We start from the raw sequence: 22174 nt of genomic DNA, 5'->3' as shown, positions 1-22174 counted from the left end.
TTGTGTAGTGACAGTCATAGCCAGTATATGGTCCCTCTTCAAATATTTTTCTGCAAAATTATATCTCACCAGATTTTACCATTGTAGGAAGACTAGGTACTACCACTCTGGAAGACCTATATCATATGTCTAGTTAGTATTATTTTAGAGATATTTTAATCATGTAATCTTGTTGTTTTAGATTGTACACTGCTTGGCAGGTTTTTATTCTTTTTATTCTTATTTTATTTGACCCTTACTATGTAAAGCACTGTGCAAACTTTACAGCACTAGATAAATAAAAGTTAATAATAATAATAATAATAATAATAATAATAATAATATATCCCTTCCTAGAAACAGGAAGTAGTTGTTTATCAAATTGTTTTAGATTTTAATGAAAGATATGAAAGAAGAATAAGGGATGGAAACATAATATCAGAATTGGTGAGAATTATGGGAAGTATGACAGACATGGAATTAAATGCCATGAGAGCATTTAGATAAGAGGATTATCCAGCACAGATCCTCTAGACACACAACTATGTGACTGAAGACAACCTGAGAATCTAAGGAGTTTGTCAAATGCTGGGCAAAATACATACTTGGCAGAAATGCCTAGGATTGTCCCTTTCCTAGCTCAATTTTCTGTATAGAAATTATTTTAAGAATGGGCTAAATCTGAATAATACTGAAACTAAAAGAGCAAAGATGTTTGGGGACATGATCACAAGTGTGTCAAGGGAAAGAAGAAAATGGAAAACAGATTACTTTGATGGTATGAAGTTCATCCCAAGAGAAAACAAACTGGGCAAGACCAATTTTGTAGAAAGGAGACTGGGATGTGTGTGCTAAGAGAAGGAATTTGACAAGTAGAAGCCAGGGAAAGGAAGGTGAAACCATTTGTAGTAGTGGGCACTGGAAATGGAAGTTGTCTACTCAGACTTATGCTCTGTTGTTTTGTGCCTTCATGTCGTTTCTGATTTATGGCACCTCTAAGTTACTAAATTAATAAACAGTCTGACAGGTTAAAACAAAGCTATTTAAAAACAGATAAAACAGTTTAAGACCATATAGAACCATATTGGTGATGGAAAGAATCTTCAAAAAATGGTTGAAAAATATGTTTTTCAAGTATTGAGAAACTCTGGAGTTTCTGGGGTGGCCCAGAATGAATATTGTGTAGAAAACTTTGTCCTTCTGCCCTGGAAATAGAAACATCTAGGGGGAATCAAAAGGTAAATGGGTGGTGTTGCACTGTGATTACCAATGAAAAAGAACTAGTTCCTGGTGTTACCTCGAGTTTGTTTGAGACAAAACATGACACTGAATGCAAACATGAAACAAGCTACAATAACTCAGCTGTTAACAGTCTTTTAACACTAGCTGCTTTATTACATGAGCGCTTATAGACAAATGTCTACATCACTGCATGCTTGAAGTGGACTAGATATAAACACACATGGCTTGAAAGGAGAATAAAGGAAATTAATGAGTTAAAGATAATGGGTTGGATTTAGACTTCATTGCACTGCTCACCCACCAAGTCAAAGTGTAAGAGAAAAGTGTGTGGGCACTTGTAGAAATACTGGTGACACTGGAAACTTAGGGGCTGGACAGACAGGGGAAAGGGGCAAACAGAGGCCGCCCCTTTATCCCTTGCGTTGTTGCCATGGTGACTGCAGCTCATTTTCTATGGCTCCTTTTTCTGCCTCTATCAAGGTGGCATTAGCGCCCTGGAGCAGCACGGTGAGGTCTGTTGTGCACCATGCCATTTGGACATGGCACACAATGTACGTCATCAGCGCACATGCCATCTGAAGACGCTCACACCAAAATGGTGCCGGGAGAGCACGGTAGGGCTCAAGAGCATGGGGACACTCCACTCTACCGAGCCCTTAAATCGGCCCCAGGATGGCACTTTTTGCCCATCTGTACTGGGCCTTTCATTTACAGAACCCCTGAAAAAGTGCAGCCGCATGCACAATACTTATATATTAGTGCTCCTGCATGATTTTGGCCATGGGCTGCAGTCCCATGCACTCTTGCCTGAAAGTATGTTCTGTTGAAGGAACTTAATTCTTCATCAACATACATGGCACTGTAAGCTTAGTTCCCACTGATATAAGACCCGTGTCATGATAAATTTTTCCCATTGGCTTCATGATCAAAGTTTCACTGAATTTGATAAGAATACAACACAAGAAGATTGCAATTAGATACTGCTACTTTTGAATATAGCACGTAATCAAGTGTGAGATAATTATCATTACATAAAATGTGTGTTATAACTTTCTACTACTAATTTAAACAAATAATTCACCATTTGTTTATATGAAATGTTTTAACAATTTATTTTCTGAAATGCTACTTATTCAGAAGTTAACAATTTTTAAAAATAATACTCATTTGAGATTTAATAATTTGTTTATTTAAATCCTCTTACATGGTCGAGGTAAATTAATAATGTAATTGTAAAAAAAAAAGCAGAAACATCACTTAATATTAATCAAAACTAAAACAGCAGTAAATAATTGAAAATAGCGATAAAAATAATACAAACTCCCAACTATATTTAAAACTCCAGCTTTCATCCCAGTCCTGTAGAAATAGCCCTTTTCAAGTCAGATGTCTCCAGAAGAAAAGTACTTGAACTAATTTTCAAAACAAAACATAATGGGCTACCCTTGGAAGGGTTTCCCATTGCCTGTGTGCAACTACTCAAACATTCTGGGCTCAGCAAATACTTCTGAGGATGTTGTGATATTGGAATACCTTTGATCGTATCTATAGTAAGGCAGGGTCTTATAGGAGCAGGTGATCCATCAGTCCTAAATCATAAAGGGACTTATGCTTGAAACTCATGCTGAAGTTTCAGCTTGGGAATTAGATGCTGCCACTGTTCATTCTCTCTTAGGCCCCATTCAGACTCACCTTTTTGCGCTGGATGGAACTGGGCAGAATCGGGTCTCCAACTCCCGAATCCCTCCAGAAGCAAGTGCCCACTAAAAATCAGGGTAATTAAACCCTGAATGCCCTTGCAGCTCTTCCGGAGAGGAATCGCTTTAAAATGAAGACGCCAATGCCATCAATCAAATTCCAGTTGTGCGTTTGTCAGGTGACATTTCCTGCAGCCATTGTTTTCCTTGGGAAATTGGAACTGTGCTTCCCCCCTCCTTTAAAAAAAAAAACAGGCGCCGGTATGTGCATATTTTGTCAAATTTAAAAACCTCCTCCGTGTGTGTGTGTGTGTTGTGGGTATTTGGGTCACTGCAGGTTATGGATCTTCCCTTGACCCCGTTTTCAACCCCAAAATGCAATCTAATGCCATCTCTGCATTCTGCATCCTCCCTCCTTGCCACCCCAAAATGTCTCATAATAATAATAATAATAATAATAATAATAATAATAATAATAATAAATTAATTCCTCACCTTGGAATGCCCGAAAAGGATGCCATGCATTCTTTGCTTTCCCGCAGCTATCCCTGAATTCCTTACAGACAGTAGCAAAAGCATTCTGTATCAATTTGCCAAACTGGAAAGAGAAACATTTGTAACATTCGCATTGTAGCATTTGCATAGAAAAAATAATGTAGAAAAAAAGCCTTTTGCAAAAGCCTCCTGCAAAGTGTCGTGCTGCTGGAAGCAGAAATGAAAGGGAAAGTGAACAGGCAGGCAGCCACATTCTATCTATATATCTATCTACCTATAGCAAAAAACATGTGCAAAGTCTGTCAAAAATAATTTAAAAAAATAAAAAAAGAGAAAGCTGCCTGGTTCAAGAGCGGAAGCTTGCTTCATTCGGTGCCCTCCCTCTGACCTACCCTGAACCTCCTCCTGCTCCATTACCCCGATTGCCCTCCATGGTCCCTTTCTTTCCCCGGCTCCTTCGTCGTCCTCCTCCTCCTCAATCACCGATTCTCTTGGCACCCTTTGGCTCCTTCCTTCTCCTCCTGCATCTGCTCTGTTACCCTGATTGCCCTCCATGGCCCCCTTCTCCCCCCCGGCTCCTTCATCCCCCTCCTCTGTCACTCTTGGCACCCTTTCTCCAGTTCCCCCCTCTGCCCTCCCTCTGACTGCCCTTTGCATCCCCCATTAGTTACCCTGATTGCCTTTTTTTTGCATCCTTCCTCCAGCTCCTTCCTCCTCCTCCTCCTTCACCCTGACGAAGGTGAGGGAATGTTCTGCCCACTGCCCTGCCTCTGACCTAAACCCCTCCCATGAACTTGACCCGATCATGATTGGGGGCAAGTTCACCTTCACCGAACCCGTTTTTTTTTAAAAAAAAGATACAGCTTTTACTCCGATTTGAAAATCGTGTGTTTACCCCACAACTGTTGTGCAAGCCTCGGATTCGCTTGTGGGAGATTCAGGGCAAATATGAACTTCATGTGCATAATTTGGTTCCTGACCCGGGGTAAAAGGTAGTCTGAATGGCCCCTTAATTAGAGTAGGAATTGTCTAAATAGTTACAAATGTGTAGCCTAGAGTTAGGCATTCATTACTAGTTTGTATTCATGATCCATATTTATTCACTGCTTGAAGGAATATATAGGGACTGTGGAAGTCCCCTAATCTCCACTTACTGGGCAACAGTGGAGGTCTATTCCTCTGTTGATAAAGAAGCAGTTGCCTGATGTTCCCACCCACCTGCCTCATGCAAGCAGTCTGTGACATAAGAGGTATTGTAAAAGGGACTCTGCTTCTGCTTGTCACAATGGAAATCTCCTGCGAAAGAGCATGGAAGCATTAGCTTTCTGCTTTCTGATTAATGGAAACAGTCTTACATCAATCATAGTGGTTGCTGCCCATAAATGGGGACTGGAGGAGCTGGGCAGGAAGATAGTGTGTAGCTATGTAACTATGGTGGTTACCTAACTGACAGAATTCTGGTCAGTCTTAACAGGACACTAGATTCTGTACATGTTGTAGTTTGCGTGGAGCCTTCATAGACAGACCTATATAGAATACATTACAGCAGACATGACATAACTAAGGTGTTTCACCATGAGCAGATCAGCATTTCCAAAAACAGATGTACCCTGTGCAGCAATCTCAGCTTGTTAAAGGTACTTTCAGTCACAGCCAACAACTTAATATTTGGGTCACTAGCCAAAACACTTAATGGCTGTTGCTCAGCATCACCTACATCACAACACCATACTCCCAGGTTCCATTCCAGTTAGCTAGCACAGAAGAAAGTCTCTGTTTATGATACTAAGAGATGCTGAGAGGCCCAGTCAAAACAACCGTTGTTTATTTATTTATTTAAAACATTTATATCCCACTTTTCTCCTGATAATAGGACTCAAGAGAGCTAACAACATATATCAAACAATACAAGTTCAACACCATGCAAAATCAAAATAAAAGTATAAATATAAATTTTAAAAACAATTAAATAATGTATGTTAACACATTAAACTTTTAATGTATTAAATTGTATTAGAAACTATATCCAAATACTTTAAAACCTTAAAAATAGCATGGCACCACATTAAAATCTTACCATCTCAAATTCCTGTTGTAGGTCATCCACTAAGATGACCAAAGCCACCTCAGCCCCACAGCTGAGCCAAATGTCTGATGGATGTTGATATAGATCATTCATCCCATCCAGAAAAAAACTGTGGCTTAGAAGCCACTAAATGGTTGAATAAGCCCCATCAGAATTAAAGATTGTGCAAAACTCTTCCCATACAGTGGAATTCAGAGCGATTTTTTTCCCAATTAAACATTGACACCACATTTTCCAGAAATTGTTATTCCTATCACTGAGTTGGACAATCCACCACTGGTTGCTTTGTTAGCCAGGATAACAAGAGTCAAGTACAGAGATAACTGGGCTCAGTCCACCAAGAATTCTTCCATATCCCAGAGCAGCAGAAACTGAAAGATACCCAGTCTAATTGGACCAGTGGATGCCAAAGTGGCAATTGCTGGTGTTGCTCCAACTGCAGCATTTAGATCAGATTGAATACAGAAACTAAATCCACAGTTTAGCGAGTAAGTCACAGCTGACTACCAAGTAGGCCTCCCAACCACAAAAGCCCAGTAACCACTACATTGGCTGTTTATATAGAGATGCAAGCATGGCAGAAAAGTAATATTTTTTGCCACCATCACCACAGAAAAGGATCTGATAGGAGCTGTAGCCTTTGTTTAATCAGATTCATCACAGGTCTTTTGAAACTGTTATTCTGGTCACTTTCTTGCTGTTCTATTACCATCATTTCCTTAGAGATCCAAGAAGTTTATTTAGCTCCATGTCCAGATGATAACAAGCAATTGTATTAATCAATTGCCTGGGCCATTTCATCACTCCAGAAGTCGGTTAGGCCTTGGCAATATTGTCTGCCTGGGTGACAGAAAACTCCCCTGGGAGCATGAGAAAAAAATTCTGAGATACTCAACTAGGCACAGCTGTACAGGTATCCAAGTACAAAAACATCCAAAATCCACAAAACAATGGTGCTGGCTAGACGGGCCCTATGGGGTGCTGTCATGACGTGCGAGGGGCAGCGCTTTCAGATGCCCCTCGCCCCTCGCCCGTGACGAGGGCGTCAAAATGGCAGCACCCTGTACATATGGGCACCGCCATTTTGACGTGACAGCCGCCTAGCGTTTCCATGTCTCGGCGCCCTTGTGACACCACAAGTGCACCATTGGCGCCTTGCGCCGTCACAATCACGTCGCAAAAAGAACCCGCTTTTTGCTGTGCGAGGGAGGATTTTTTTTTGCTGCACGAGGAAGCTGCGTGGTTTGTCTGCTGTATCCCGCCAATGATATCTTTATAGGACCAACGAAAATGCACAAAATTCAGTTCAGGTGGTATGGAGTAACATACATGCAGACAGGCCCCTCCTCTGTCTGGCCATGTAGCATCTTACATCCAGAAAACATATCCAGGGCTACCTGTGTTGGCCATGTAGCAAAGGACAACAACATCCAAAATCCACAAAATATAGATACCTTTATCGGATCAACCAAAATGCACAAAATTCATATTGAAAGCTTTCAAAGCACCACTGGCATCTTCACGTGTTAAAATCAGACGGGAGGGGAAAATATGACAAGGTTAGTCACATGTCTGCATTTTGTCAAGATGTAGCACATCTCAGTACTGCATTTTAGCCACATCAGGGGAATCCTAAACAGAGGGCGAATGGACTGGGACTTTACAATTAGAAGTTTCTGTCTCCAACAAAGGTAAAACATTTTTCTTTTAAAAAATGGACTACATTTGGCATGTTTTACCTAAACAGCACCTTTAAAATGTTTCCTAATGCAAAAACATGAACAGCTTCTTCAGAAATTCAGTGCTCTTTGCCTAACAAAGGAGTTTGTCATTTCACAAAGGATGGAAGCAACTTGGATCTGGAGAGGACCGTCTCTTTTTGTCTTGCTAATGGAACTTAACTTTTACTTCCTGGAGTACCCACATGGCCAGAAGGAGGACGGGCTGACCTGCATGAATGTCTTTCCATTATCACCTGATCTGAGAACAGCTACATCTTGACAAAATGCAGGCTCCTGTATGATTTTAACACTGTTGCCTGACCTATTTTGTGCATTTTGGTTGATCCAAAAAAGCTATCACTGTTTTATGGATTTTGGATGTTATTTTGTACCTTGTGACATGGCCAAAACAGCTAGCCCTGGATATGTTTTCTGTAAAGGTGTGCAGTTGATGAGTCTAAAACCAACAAGGTCAAGCTATCCAAATGGAATTATGTTGTTGCAAATGAATAGTAGAAACCTCATCCCAGTATGTGTCCAGTTGAATATGTGGGGAAAGAAATTAACAGTGTTGGATCAGGGTAACTATGAAAGCTGGTCCCAGCTTGGAGGCTTCAGCAAGTTGAAATACCCCAGAACAGTTAGACGTGACAACCCCTGAGGCCACAATGGGCATAAATCTAATGTAAATCATGTGGCTGGCATGGATCTATGTTTGAATTCCCCACCCCCCCCCCCCCCCAGTTTTTAGAGGGATATTGCTTTAAAATAATTTATGCAAGTGTAAAGAAGAAGTCAGTATGGGCCTTTTAGTAAAAGTTTCCGAATGTGGTATTTACAGTAGACATATATAACATACATTGGTATGACATTTTTCCTAAAATACAATGTGGACAATAAAAACAATAACCTCAACATTTTAATTGTTTCTTTTGGTTTTGGTTTTTCTAGTAAGCAGCTGTTGTTAATAAGTGTGCATATATTGGCATACTTGTTTTAGAGAACATTAAGTTTCAATTGGATGAAAAGTATAGTAGCATTTTCATGTCTGGCAAATGTGCTCCTGGCTACCCCAGCACACTAGAATTCCAAGTATAGTAATAAATACAGGAATACCCCATTGTGCCAAGAATTTTTAAGGATGATTTTGTTAAAAGAGTGGTGTTCTTGCTTATGAAATCAAAGACATAACTGTTTTAGTATGGAATATCAGTATGCAAAAGGATCTTGCAGCACCTTTGAGATAAACCATATGAAAGAAGCTGTAGCATGAGCTATCATAGACTTAAAGAAGACCAAGTTTATGAAAACTCATGCTACAACTTCTTTTGCACGGTTAGTCTCAAAGGTGCTGCAATATCCCTTTTCTTGCATATGAAATGTCAGTCATGGAGATTCTGCCATCTTCTGGCAATACAAGAGCTACTCATTATATAGTTATGTTATGTGTTAATGTACTAACATGTCATGAAAATTTTGTGAAAGGACACACATTTTTTTAAAGAAAAAAAAATCCTTTCCCAACAGGAATGTGATCAGGTACATATAGATGATGTTTCTTCAGATGACAATGGACAAGACCTAAGGTATGTCATCCCTTTTTTAAAACAAAATTGTAACAAAATTATATGAGTATGCCTTTTACAGGAAGAATAAGTATTCACTTTTGCATATTTTGGGTGTTTGCAGTACCTACAGTTTTGCAACTGATGGCTTCCATGCAGCTGCAAGTAGTGCAAACCTTTGTCTGCCAACAGGTGTAAGAGGAGGAGTTGACTGGATGAGGAAGCTGGCATTCCGCTACAGAAGAGTAAAAGAATTATATAATACTTACAAGAACAATATTGGAGGTAATTTTTTAAAATGTCAATTACATATTTAATTGCAATGAGGCACAACAGGACATGTTGCCAGATGTTGAGCTGGCAACAAGTGCTTCCATTGCACAATGTATTCCAGTGCATAATGTCCCCCACTGCACATCAGTACACATTGTACATCAGGTCACACTGCTGGCTCCATTTGCACAGCAGTCCCAGACACCTACCTGTGTCTTTGTTGCCCCCTTGAGAATATGAGCATTGTGCAACATCGTAATTTACCATTACATGAATGTAAGTCCAAAAATTTAATAAAGAGGAATAAATCTGTTACATTTCATGAAGAGATGTATTAATGTAGATATGAAGGACACATTTTAAACTATCAAAGTCAAAATCTTCCTGCATAGCAGAATTTTGAAGAATAACTTCTGCCTGTATTTCATGTGACATATTCTGAAGGTGTGCCTTATTGCTACTCTTTAAATTCAACAGTAATGTTATCAGTGACCCAAAGGCAGAATCCAATGGTGTATTCAGTCATAGGGGTTTATCCACAAAGCTCCAAACGTCACGCTTCTGTCGCCCAAACGTCATCAAAATGGGGCAGAACCACCACCAGCGTGATCATGCCTGGCACTTCTAAAGTGAAACAGAAGAGTTATCACTATGGGATCATCAGTGGAGAAGCCCTTTTATTATTATTAATGGGTTAATCCGTTAATAAGAAAAGGGCTGCTTCCATGGCAATTCCATGAAGATAACACATCCATTCTACTTTATAAGCCCCTGTGGCATGATCACAGTGGTGACGCTTCCACTCCATTTGATGATGTTTGGGCAATGGAAGCGCCGTGTTTGATATACTCCTTACTAATTCCACCAGAATTGTCAGCGCTCCTTTCCCCTGCAATTCCCTCTGCATCCTTAAAAACTGCTGGAGTACCCTCTTTAAAGGTTATTAGTGTCATAGGAAACTGAATTAGGAGGGGAAGAAGGTTTCCTTTGTTTTGAATATGGAAGCATGCCATTGGATCTTGGTCAAAACAATTATTCCCTTTGAATATTTGTTACTGCTCACATAGAGCTATTTAAGGTGATATATATTGCCATACATCTTGTTTATTGTGTTTATGTAAATGAGTACAAAATAAGGTGTTTCAGACACTAGGTATTTGCTCAGAAGCTTCTACTGTCTTCTTTTTTAAATTTATGCTTTTAAATTGAGGAAAATGTGACTTAAACAATGCTGGGATAGTGCTTCACAAGCACTTTTAGGTAATATATATATAACAGGGTACTGTGGCTGCATCTGCACTACAGAAATAATCCAGGTTGACAACACTTTAAATGTCAATGTTCAGTGCTAGGGAATTCTGGAATCTTTTGTTTTGTGAGACATTTAGCTTTCTCTGTGAAAGAGCTCTGGTGCCACAACAAACTACCAATCCTAGAATTCCATAGCACTGAGTCATGGTTTATGGTGTCAGTCTGGCTTATTCCTGCAGTGCAGACACATCCCATATCAATGATTACTAACAAATTACACACACATTCATTTAGGATATAATCAAAGCAGATTATTATTATCTTGTCCTGCACAAACAAAATTCTGATTATATCAGGTGCTGGAGGAAAAAGAAAGGAAAAGACAGTAAAGCGGGGGAGAAAGGGAGAAAGAATTGCTGACTACTGCAGTCTGTGTTGCCCAAGTGTTTGTGTCCTAGTTTTATTTTTATCTGACAAGTAGGAAAAAATAAAAGTTGAAAAGAGAAACTATATCTTGTATAGAAAACAAAAAAGTATTATTTATTTATTTGTATTGTATTTGTATTAAGGGCAAATGTCATACTTTGACATTATGACAATATTAGAAATAATCAACTGTACAGTGTGCCCAGGAATTGTTCTTTAATCTTGTGGATTATCTTCCAGGAAAAACAATACATTTTTTTGTTTTTAAAAGTATTCCAGCAATTTCAAAAGACAAAATATCTCACAGGAGTCCTAGAGGAAGAGAGGAAAATAACTTTTTCTTTGATAGAGGGCAGAATTTTAGGTGAACAATGAAGCATTTCAAACTGTGCTCTAAATCTGTGTTTTAAATGCCTTTTGGACAATATTAAATGCATTACAGGACCTTCATTCAGCACTGTTATCTTGACTAAGTAACAATTACTATGGCAGGATTTTGTTGAAAAGCTGAGCTAATTAAGAGAGTTAAACATTTCCCCCTGAATCTATTATTGCTTCAATAAAATCAAAAGGCATAAAAATTGAGTACTGCAGTAATCCTATTTGCTAGTCTTTTGGAATGGGTCATTTGTTCCTCACAAGAGCATGGAAAGCTACTTTTTAAACATTTAATTGCAGAGGCCTAAACGATCACTTGTTATTGTTATCTTTGCCATCTTTAAAACACAGTGTATTACTGGTTACATTACTTGTTACTTTTTCATTCCTGTTTGAAAAACATATAATAAATAATGCTGTTTTTTTTAAAGTAAATTTTTATAATATCACTTCAGAGTGAAAGCATTTTAGTCCCAAAAACATAATGTATAATTATAATTAGTTAATATTACTCAGTATTTGGGGAAAGGGTGGCATGCTTCCAGCTTGAGCATTATTTGCAAATGGAGCATCTTTATGAACTTGTTGACATAAAAAACAACAACAGCCATGTTGCAGTAAAATCCATACCTGTAAACTGTTACTTTCAGGCTCCTAGCCTAGCGTCCTATCTAAAAGAAGAAACCAGTGTTTTCAAAAACTTTAACAAGGCCTAATACAGAAATCTTTGTCTGCTGCTATATTATATTCTCATATAAAACAATATGGAGAATAGACTTAATTGCCTCCAAACTAACAAGAGAATTGCAAATTCTGTTTATTACAGTTAAAGTAGAATACGATCTTAAGAGGGTTGTGTTTTTTTTTCTGTGTCAGGACTCCTTGGTCCTGCAAAAAGAGATGCATGGCTACAATTAAGAGCAGAGATTGAAGGTCTCACTGACTCCTGGCTAACAAATGCACTTAAATCCTTATCAATTATTAGTACAAGGTGAGTATGTGTTTAATTTAAGTATTAGTTGTTACAGCAAAGAACAGCCTTCAAACAAAAGAAATGAGCATGATAAAACTGCTATTTTAGCAAACTAAGGGCCAAAATAGGCAGTCCAGTAAAGCTGACACACCTCGCCCCCAAGTTGCCTGGAAGCCGTGCCAGCGATTACACCTTGGCTGCTTCCAGGTGACTTGGGGGCATGGCATTGAGATGCCACTCGCCTTCACTCTAGAGGTGAAGGAGCAGCTTTTTTCTGTTCCTATTTGGGGCAGAACCTGGCTGGGTTGAGGCCGCGGCAACTGCACGGCTCTCTCAGGGGCTTGTCCAAAATCTGATCATTATCCCATCTACTTAAGTGATGGCTATCTTGGTATTCTCTGCTTCCCTGGTGTTTTTGGCAGGATTGTGTTTGTTTGTTTGTTCATTGTATTCCTGCCTGAAATACCAGAAATGTAATTTGAGACCTTTTGTATGGAAACAGGTGTTTTCCCACTGAACTTTAGCCTTTTTGAGTTTCACACTTATTTGTGATTATACAAAATGACCTTCAACATAAGTCAATTAGTGTGAGCCTATTTAGTTAGAGTGTTAAGTTCTGTATCTCTGGTATTTTATCTTTAGTATTATTTTCACATATCCAAATAAGTCATTCATTGGAGATATACACATAGATGAGTCAAACCTCAGTTTCTCTGAAAACAGAGTAAAATTATGCTGACCGATCTATAATTAACTGATAAGATAATTCAGGGCTTGAATCCCTACTCAGCCATGAAAACTTGGGCAAGTCACACACTTTACCTACAGGAAAGACAGATGGCACATCTCTTCTGAATAAATTTTGACAAGATGGCCCTACAATGGGGTCACAATATATTTGAGTTAACTGGAAAGGATATAGCAATAACAAGAGAAGAATCCTGGGTTATTGATTAGTCTGCTCACACTTTAATTTAAGTTTGGTTGCAGTGCTTGACTGATAAATAAAAACTTGCAGTAAAATTATGACAGGCAAAAAAGTTGGTATATTTCAGAAATATTCATCATTACCTAGATTTTATGCTTTGTGTCTCCCTATAGGAGTAACTGTGTAAATGTCTTGGTAACAACAACCCAACTTATACCTGCCCTTGCAAAAGTCCTGCTGTATAGTTTAGGAGGTGCTTTTCCTATTGAAAATATTTACAGTGCAACTAAAATAGGTAAGGAGCTTTCCTTAAGCTTATATAAGTTTGATATGAGTCTCAGATTCTCCCATGAGCCCATTGATAATGTGATTTTTTTGGTTGGGGTAACCAATTAAAAGATCAAGAGGACCAAAATTATTGAGGAGCCCTGGTGATTAAATGCCTGTACTGCAGCCACTCACTCAAAACCATAAGGTTGTGAGTTCAATACCAGTGAAAGGGCTCAAGTTCAACTCAGGTTTGCATCCTTCTGAGGTCGCTAAAATGAGTACCCAGATTGTTGGGGGCAGTTAGCTTACACTTTGTAAACCACTTAGGGAGTGCTTAAGTGCACTGATAAGCGGTATAGAAATGTACTTGCTATTGCTATTGCTATTGATATATCTACACACAGTTAACGTACATAATTTGCATGCCAGTTTAATAAGCACAGTGTCTCTCATACTGGGATGCCTGGCTGTGTTTCATTTTCTTAACAAACTCTTTAGGCAAAAATTGAGATTATTGAATAGGGTAGTTTGGATCAGCTCATGAAAACATTGGAACTATCAACTTTGAATCTTTGGTCCTTTAACCTCAGTTTCCTGCCTTTGTGTTGGCAGTGACATTTCAGTAGGTAAGTCCACCACTACCAACTGTATCAGTAAAGCTCATCAGTATCAGTAAAGTAAACATATGACAGAATTACTCTTTCTGTTACGTATCTTACAATGCCAAACTTAATTTTTCATTGATTTGGTAGAGATATATAATTATCAAATCTGTTTGATTAAATTGCCTTTCTTTAGTTTTATTTAGGCAATATCTAAAAGCCATGTGGTGTGAAAACATGTATGTTCTAGAACTCCTACACTTCTCTGTGGCTCTCTTAGCCTTTTTATATATTTGTGATACTTCTTATTGATAGCCCAAATAAGTAGTGCATTGTTTTTCAGGCAAAGAAAGCTGTTTTGAGCGTATAGTGTCCAGGTTTGGCACTAACATAACTTATGTTGTGATTGGAGATGGCCGAGATGAGGAGCATGCAGCTAACCAGGTAACTTCTCTCTGAACTGTATCTCATTTATCTTCCAGGAAAAGAAAGTTGCTTTGAACGAATAATGCAAAGGTTTGGCAGAAAAGTAGTATATGTTGTAATTGGGGATGGTGTAGAAGAAGAACAGGCAGCAAAAAAGGTAACCTGTCTCATAAAATGTTGGTGTGGTATTTAAATATTGATGCAAGCTTTCTCTGTTTGCATTTCTGTTAGTATGGCACATTGGCAAGTGATTCAAGTTGGTAGATGATGAAAGCCAAAAAAATAAGGCTTATAGTTAAACCATTTGGATTCAAGCATATGCTTGCATGATATGAAGATGAATGGATACAGATTGTAGATCTTAAAAGGGAAGAGTGACTCAAAGCAAATTAAACCTGCTAATAAATTTGGCACAATAATGTTTGTGATTTTTGTGAAATGATAGGAAGAAAGGCATGCAAAAGCTTATGGGAAGCATGCCACAAATCACCCACTACAAATTAAAAATAAGATGCATTAAAAGGACTGGTGAAATTATAATTGAATTCGTTCCATAAAGGACCAGCTTTCCCATTGTACCAGTTTATATGTACAGAGCTGTCCCTTCATTAAATCAGTCAAGGAAAGCTTTGTACAAAGAATAGCCTAGAACAAAGTGTTACCTCTGCACCCAAATATCTGCCCTGGGATAATTATGCATTCTTTTCATTTGTATACAAAAGGCCTCACCAAGTACCATGGCTGCATATGAAGAGTGATTATAATATGAACATTCAACAGATCAGTAACATTTCATTTCAGTCTTTAAAGAAACCTAGCTCGAAATCATTCAAAATTCAGTCCATTCCACAGTAATCTTCAGTATGGAGATGTCCTGTATTTTGACATACATCCATATTATTTACAGCAATCCTACCTTAGAAAAAAACTAATTGAGATAGCATTTTTAATATCATATAGCATCTCCTAGTGTTGGTCTTTAGCTATCACAATTTTTCTAACAGTTAAATGCTGATTCCAAATGGTTTCTACAAATAGATGCAGTACAGGTGCTGGGACTGTGTCTTGTAGCCTGTTCAGAAAACCCGGTGGTTGGGTTCTTTACTTTGTGGTTGGCATGCTTTCCTCTAACTGTAGCTGTTGCTTGCATGAACAGTTGTGGAAGATGTATAGGAATACAAGTTCCTGGCAAATAGATCTGAACTGAATAAAAGTAAGATTCTTAAAATGCAAACTATGTACCATTTGTAGCATTTTATTTAAGAAGATTTTGCTCTGCCAGCTCCCTAGAGCCTAAGTTACCCAGACAGTTGTGTCACACTGGCAGATGATTATCACATAGACCTGTCATTAGTGGGTCATTAACATGTTCCATGTGATTAGGTCAACGAGTGAAATTCTACTTTACTAGAAACAATTTCCACACTGGGCTTCTGAAGCTGTGTTCTTGCATAAAAATGAGAACATATGCTCTTTGTATCTCCTCCATGATGGAAGGTTAGTGTTCTATTTGTATGCACTTGCTCCATCTCATTGCAGTGGAGAAATGTTCAAGTTTTCTTTGGGACATTAAATTAGATGCTCCATACATGTATAATAGGGCAAGCAGCTAGATGAGGGCATGAGACTCATATTTCTCTACTTACCACATAAGATTTCAAAAAAAATTATAAGCTTTTGCTTTTTTGCATTGAACATGCCTGCAATGATTTGAGTTCCCATAGGAAGTTGAGCTATTTTATATAACATATGTCAGAAAAGCCTATTATTTCCCCCACACATTCAATTACAGTTAGTAACTGCATCATAAAAGTGTGAGCAACATTATTATCTGACTATCCTTTATATAAATAAAAGGGAAATTGCTTCAGTGTTTACCTAAGCTCCTTACTGTAAAATGTAGTTCAGATCTGTTTAGGTTGGGAGCAGGATGGAGGCGGGGATGGAGGTGGATTCTGTCAGTGTTGCTGTGAAAAGTTCAAAGTGTAGGAAAACAAACATGTGTGTTAAATATATTGTTCATTTCTTCTCCCGTTTCCCTCCTTCAACTAACACAGCACAACATGCCTTTCTGGAGGATATCTAGTCACTCGGACCTCCTGGCTCTACATCAGGCTCTGGAATTAGAGTATTTATAACTGTTGTCACATAGCTGACAAATTCTTTTTATATTTCAAGTACACTGAATCTTCTGTATGTGATCCGATGCTTCTGGCATTACACATATGTATGGTCTTAAGAAGGAAAAGCAATATTTGGGATGAAAATTCCATGTGAAGAATTCAGATTACTGAATGGAGCTACAGCTTTAATTCTACACAAGAATTCTCTATATGGTCTTATATATACAGGATTTTTGATGATTAAAGAACTATAAAAAGGAGGTTGCTGGTACACACCAAATGAGCCCTAGCCAGAGTGAATAGCTTTTGCAATGGACTTAGACTGGGAAAGCAGTGCTATGCATTTTCTGATCGTCAATGGTGGTATTCAACAACATTCCTCAATATGGGATAATTCTCAGCACTGAGGTTTGAATCAAACTTTAGTCTACCTAACTAACCTAGAAAATCTGAATTGGAATGCACTCAGACTGTACGACGACAATCCTGTCTAGATCTGTAAAATGTGTAAATTATTGATGGAAATAATTTACTGTGACTTTATTAGCAGCTGACTTTGAAAGTGGATGCAATTTATTTCTTTTGTTTTGCGGGTGTGTGGGATGGGGCTATGTAATAATAATTATTGTCTCTTTTATAAGTTTGGCAAACAGAATGTGCATAATGATGTGTTGTGCCTTAAAAGACAAGATCTTGTTTGTGTGTTACAATGGTTTAACATTGGTTTAAGATTATGTAGATAAACAATAAATCTTTGTGATAATTTTTGACATGACCAAATTGCAAATTCAAATAATTAGAGAGCAGTGTTACATCAAAAGGACATAAGTATTTGTTGCAGTAAGGAAAGAACAGTATAATAATGGAAATTTAGTGTTACATTTAGTTTCTTAATAATTCCATTGTAGGAGGCAAGCAAGTTAAGAGAATGTCAAGAAGTTGGAATGATATTAGGCACCATGACAGGGGGAAATTAAATGGTTGGTTATTTGAGATCTTTTTCTTCATTTTCATCTTGAAAGAAAACAACAAAAATGTATTCATGAATTAACTGCATAGCAATCATTTTGATTTTATATAAAAGTTATATAAAAACAAAACAATACCACCAATTTGCTTAGTTTCAAATTATGATTTAGCACACTTAATCTGAAGCAAATTACCCATAAATTTGGCTGGGTACTGTTCAAATGTACTCTCAAAATTAATAAACCAAAGAAGGCTAATTCAGAAAGGCAAAGGGAACTTCCATTCAATTCAGTATCAGATTAGATCAGATTAAAAAAAAATAGGAGCTAAATGATAATTATTCCATAGTGGAAAAACTAGAACAGGAATAACAGGCTCCAAAAATTAAAATGCCAATGGAACCAAAACTTAATCTTAAAATTGTTGATTATATGATATCACTAAAGGTTCGTTTGTTCTTTCGGTCCATGAGTTTCTGCTGTATCCAGTTTGTTTAAACCTTTTCCAACTGGTTTAGAGCACTGCTGGGGGGGGGGGGGGGGCAGAACAGTATGTGTCTCAGTGGAGGTTTCTTCCCTTTCCCTTTTTCACTGGCCACTTCTTGCTCAATGTGCACCACAGTATGCGTACCATAGTCCCTTTGCATTCTGTGCATAACCATTTAACCATTTTGTTTACTCTAAGCATGCATAACCACAGCATGTACACTGGTGCTTGTAACAGGAGGCTGGCATGTTTATTCCCTGTATATGATAGTACGCCAGTTATGGAATTCTCTACCAAGGGAGGTTGTGAAACTAGCACCATCCCTTATTACTGTTTGGTGAGCAATGAAGACATTTTATTCAACCTATCTTTTAACAGTTAATTGGAGAGCAAATGTTTTAACTGTGATCTTTTTAGTATGGATATTCTATGACTTTAAAATTGGATTTTATGACAGTTTGCCTCATAAATTATGTTGGTGCCCCTTCTTAGGGAGTTAAGGTAGTTAAGAATTGTGTATCATACACACACACGTACACACGCGCGCACACACACACACCCTCTATCTATCCTGGCACTCTTTTTCTCCTCTCCAGGGCTCTATACACAAGTTTTGTTCTAGGCTGGCACATCTTGTGTGATGGGAATGCAAAGACAAGGAAGATGAGACTAGATAAACTATAGAACTGTACACTAGGTTCCTGTTGCAGCTAATGCATACTACATGTATGGTGTGCATGCTTGGTTTAGGATCTGCTGGTTAGGGGGTGAATGATGCTGCTATTATGGTTCTATATTCAGAGATCAACTTCCTCACACAACAATTTATGGTGCAGATATTTTTTTACAATAGTATATAGCAGGGGTGCACAAATTGGAGCAAAGACTGCATGTATCCAGCCAAGTCTGTTTTTGTGGCCCTGACTTTCCTGGCCTATCCTTTTTCTGCATTCAAAAAGGGTATTTGCGTGTTGAATTGCCTATTTCTGAAATCTCCAGAAGCAGATATTCACTTTTTAAATAGTTTGCATTCCTACACAGATTAAAAATATCAATTTTTATAAACTAGAACCTCCAGTCTTGGCATGGGATATTATTTGTCGTCCCCCCCCTCATTTTTAGCAATCCTTTTGAGTCCCACAGTTAGACATCAGTTCCCAGACCTGCCAGAGTGGGCCACTTCTGAGATTTATGCATTCCATCATGCAGTGGACAAGAATGCTTGTAGTGGTGAACTGAAGTACACAACACCACTTCTCCTGAGATAAAAAGGTGCATGTGCTGTTTTGTATTAAATTATAGTCGGTTATAACTGTTCTGTGGAATGCAAGCTTTTATATTTCCCAGTTTTGTAAGGGTGTTTGGTAAATCCAGAAATATTATAATTACTAAAGTGTCATTATAAGCACTTCCTACTCCTCGGGATACAGCAAAAGAGGTTAGAGATGTTAAAATTCATTAGGATATATTCATTTGTGAATCATTATGGCTGTGCAATCTACCCTGGCTGCAGTGCAGTGAAATCTGTTGCATATTTACTAAGAGGTAAGTTTCACTGTGTTCAACAGGAAAGTCTGCATAGAAGTACAAACTTCTCTTCTCTGTTTTTCTGTCATAAAATTCATATAAATTAAAGGCAGATACATTGTGGTCCTCTTATGTGTGAGAATGCATTTTACTTATGCAGCAAATGTTAAGTGAAACTCACCAAATGCAAGTTGTTAACAAAATTATCAAAATAATCTCATTTTTGAACAGCCCTTCACCTTGTTCACTGCTGGATTTAATTTGATTGGCCTTATTGACAACTAAACATGGTACTAAAAAGGAATTCTTATATCATCCGTTCAGATAAGCTATAAAAATAGAAAACCATTGAGCACAATTCATATGTCCCTGATGTATCTTTGAAGTTGATTCTAAATAAGAATGAAATATTTTTAGATGAAGTCTTCCAGCTGTTTATACTTGTACACTATTGTTTTGAGGTTTTCTTTTTTTCTTTTGTAAAGTACTTGAATGATATATAAAAGACTCAAACTTGTCAAATCTGGCTGTAAAGGTAGATTTTAAAGGGATTTTCATTTATTTTGTTTAAAAGATATGTTCCAATTACACAAAATGAAAACCATATATTTTGTTAAAACTGTGGCATGCCCCCACAGCACAGTTTGTTTCAGTCATCCTGAATATAATGTAATATTTGGTAATGTGGTCAAAATGGATATGCAGTCAGTTCTGCTCTGTCATGGTCTTCATTGACTCTTCTATACATTGTTCTATTAATATTCCAGTTTCAATTCAGAAAAATAAATAAACAATATATTAGTACTTTATATCACATGGTGAATACCAAGGGAACAAAATTGCCAGAACTCTAGATACAGCAATAAACTGTCTCAAGTATTGGGCAACTTAGTGGTAAAATTGTCTCTCCAATAAAAATTAAATTTTTAAAAGCAAAATTCAAGACAAAGTTAGATGGCACTGCTCACCTAAAATCTGTAGGAAGTTTAGGGGAATTAAAATACTTGTAATAAGATTACTGAAAATGGGGCCGAGGGGTATGCTGTTCATGTGTCTCTACCTAAGCCAGAAGTTAAGGCATATCAGACAATTCCAAAGAGAGAATGGTTTTGTACGAGTTGAAATTTGGTCATTTGGATTGTCATTTTATTTTAATTTATTAATAAATGCAATCAAACTCCCTTTTTTTAAAAAAAAAATCCTATCCTACTACACAGAAGAACAAAAATTATCCCATGCTCTAAAAGTTGTGCAATTAAGATAGTGAAGTTTGTGCCTTTGTAGTTGCTGTAATGGAAGCAGCACATATGTATTAAGCACTTTGAATGTTGTGCTTGAGATATGGAAACACAGCACAATTTGATTTGATGTAAATAATACAAGGAAATAAGTGAAAGATGGATGCAATTCAATAAACCACTAAAGTGAAAAATTGCAATATGTTAGTCGTGCACATAAAATATTGAGCACAATCTCTCTCCTTAGGGCTCCCTCCCTTCCTAACTGGCCCTTGGCTAATAATATATGCATCATAGTGCATCAGCCATTACTTGCTATGGGAAGCCCATACATGGCCCACTGCTTCCAAGCACAAGAAGCTGCTCACACTTTGGCATTATGTGGGGAGAATTATCCCCAACGTATTGCAATATAAGCAGGGGCAGTAACTTGAGTACAGTGAAAGAAGTAAAACAGAGTATCTGTATAATATAGTAAATGCCTGTGCATTTAAAGAGGTGGTGTACAAAGTCAAATATCAAACTAAATGCTTCTGGAACAGTAGGTCAAACAGTAGAATCTAAATCTTTCCATATATTGGGGAACTATAATGATATGCCCACTACAGGTTTAGATATAAATTTCATCTCTCTCTTTCTCTTTTTTTTTTTAAAGTGGGGAGGCATTTTGGAGCCATGTCTAGATGCTTGAATATATGTGATATTTAGTGTCTTTAGAAATGAACTTAACCGACATGAGCCATTATGACATTTGAACTCCCAGCATTTTCAGCCTTGTGGTACTGTTGAAGCCAAGGGTCTATGTAATATAAGTCATGATTTATTTGGGGATAACATTATTTAAGAAAATGTAAATTAATATTGAGCTTGTAAAAATGTGTATATCTTTACTACTTCTCAATAAATACATGTGAAAATGTTGTCATTTTCTGCACCATCACCACCCTTGCACTGCCTTTGGTTTTCTGTATGAAATAGTTCTTTTTCAGTGGCTTGAATTGTACCTACATCATTACCTTGATCCTAGAGTACCTACAGAACAGCTGGAGGTATAAATGCAAAGCCGTTTCCTAAAGATCTCACGGTTCAGCTGTTGAGCAGGGAAAGAGAAGCAAAAGAAAGTGTATCTGGCTGCAGAAGAAGTGATAGGTGAAAATGGCTCAAGACACCTCTATATTTCTAAGGCATTTCCAAGGCATTTCCATATTGGTGCTGGTTTCCCTCTTCTTAAAGGATACCTATTATCATCTTCCAGAAAGAGGTGTCTCCTGTTTGAAAATGAACACTGTTGTTGTTTTTGTTATTGTTGATGTTATATCCCACCCTTCTCCCAATAATGGGATTGAAGGCACCTTACAACATATTGAAACAATACAAATTTAAAAGTTTAAAAATCTGAAATAAAAATAGAAAAGTTATTTATGAATTTCAAAATATTAAAATTCATTAAAAGACATACCATATAATAGCACAACACATTATTAAATGTCCATCCCAGTCAGTTTTTAAAGGTCTGACA

At 37.6% G+C, this 22174-nt stretch overlaps 1 protein-coding gene across 15 annotated transcripts in view; it reads left to right on the top strand.

The window, feature by feature from the left end:
• The window catches only part of EYA4 (EYA transcriptional coactivator and phosphatase 4), a 171702-nt gene extending 150114 nt beyond the window's left edge, over nucleotides 1-21588 (top strand). For 10 of the 15 annotated variants that reach the window (XM_042476060.1, XM_042476022.1, XM_042476116.1 and 7 more), the window contains 6 exons: nucleotides 8748-8806; nucleotides 8910-9070; nucleotides 11990-12104; nucleotides 13188-13309; nucleotides 14369-14469; nucleotides 16370-21588. In XM_042476060.1, the coding sequence (XP_042331994.1) occupies nucleotides 8748-8806; nucleotides 8910-9070; nucleotides 11990-12104; nucleotides 13188-13309; nucleotides 14369-14469; nucleotides 16370-16450 (639 nt within the window). In that variant the 3' untranslated portion in view covers nucleotides 16451-21588. Of the gene's footprint in view, nucleotides 1-8747; nucleotides 8807-8909; nucleotides 9071-11989; nucleotides 12105-13187; nucleotides 13310-14229; nucleotides 14331-14368; nucleotides 14470-16369 lie in introns of all 15 variants that reach the window. The other 5 variants (XM_042476125.1, XM_042476013.1, XM_042476134.1 and 2 more) reach the window with 1 other exon arrangement.
• Nucleotides 21589-22174: the final 586 nt, after the last annotated feature.

This window comes from Sceloporus undulatus, chromosome 1, assembly GCF_019175285.1.
Source record: "Sceloporus undulatus isolate JIND9_A2432 ecotype Alabama chromosome 1, SceUnd_v1.1, whole genome shotgun sequence".
In the NCBI taxonomy this organism is placed as follows: domain Eukaryota; kingdom Metazoa; phylum Chordata; class Lepidosauria; order Squamata; family Phrynosomatidae; genus Sceloporus; species Sceloporus undulatus.
This window is presented reverse-complemented; position numbering and strand designations above follow the sequence as displayed.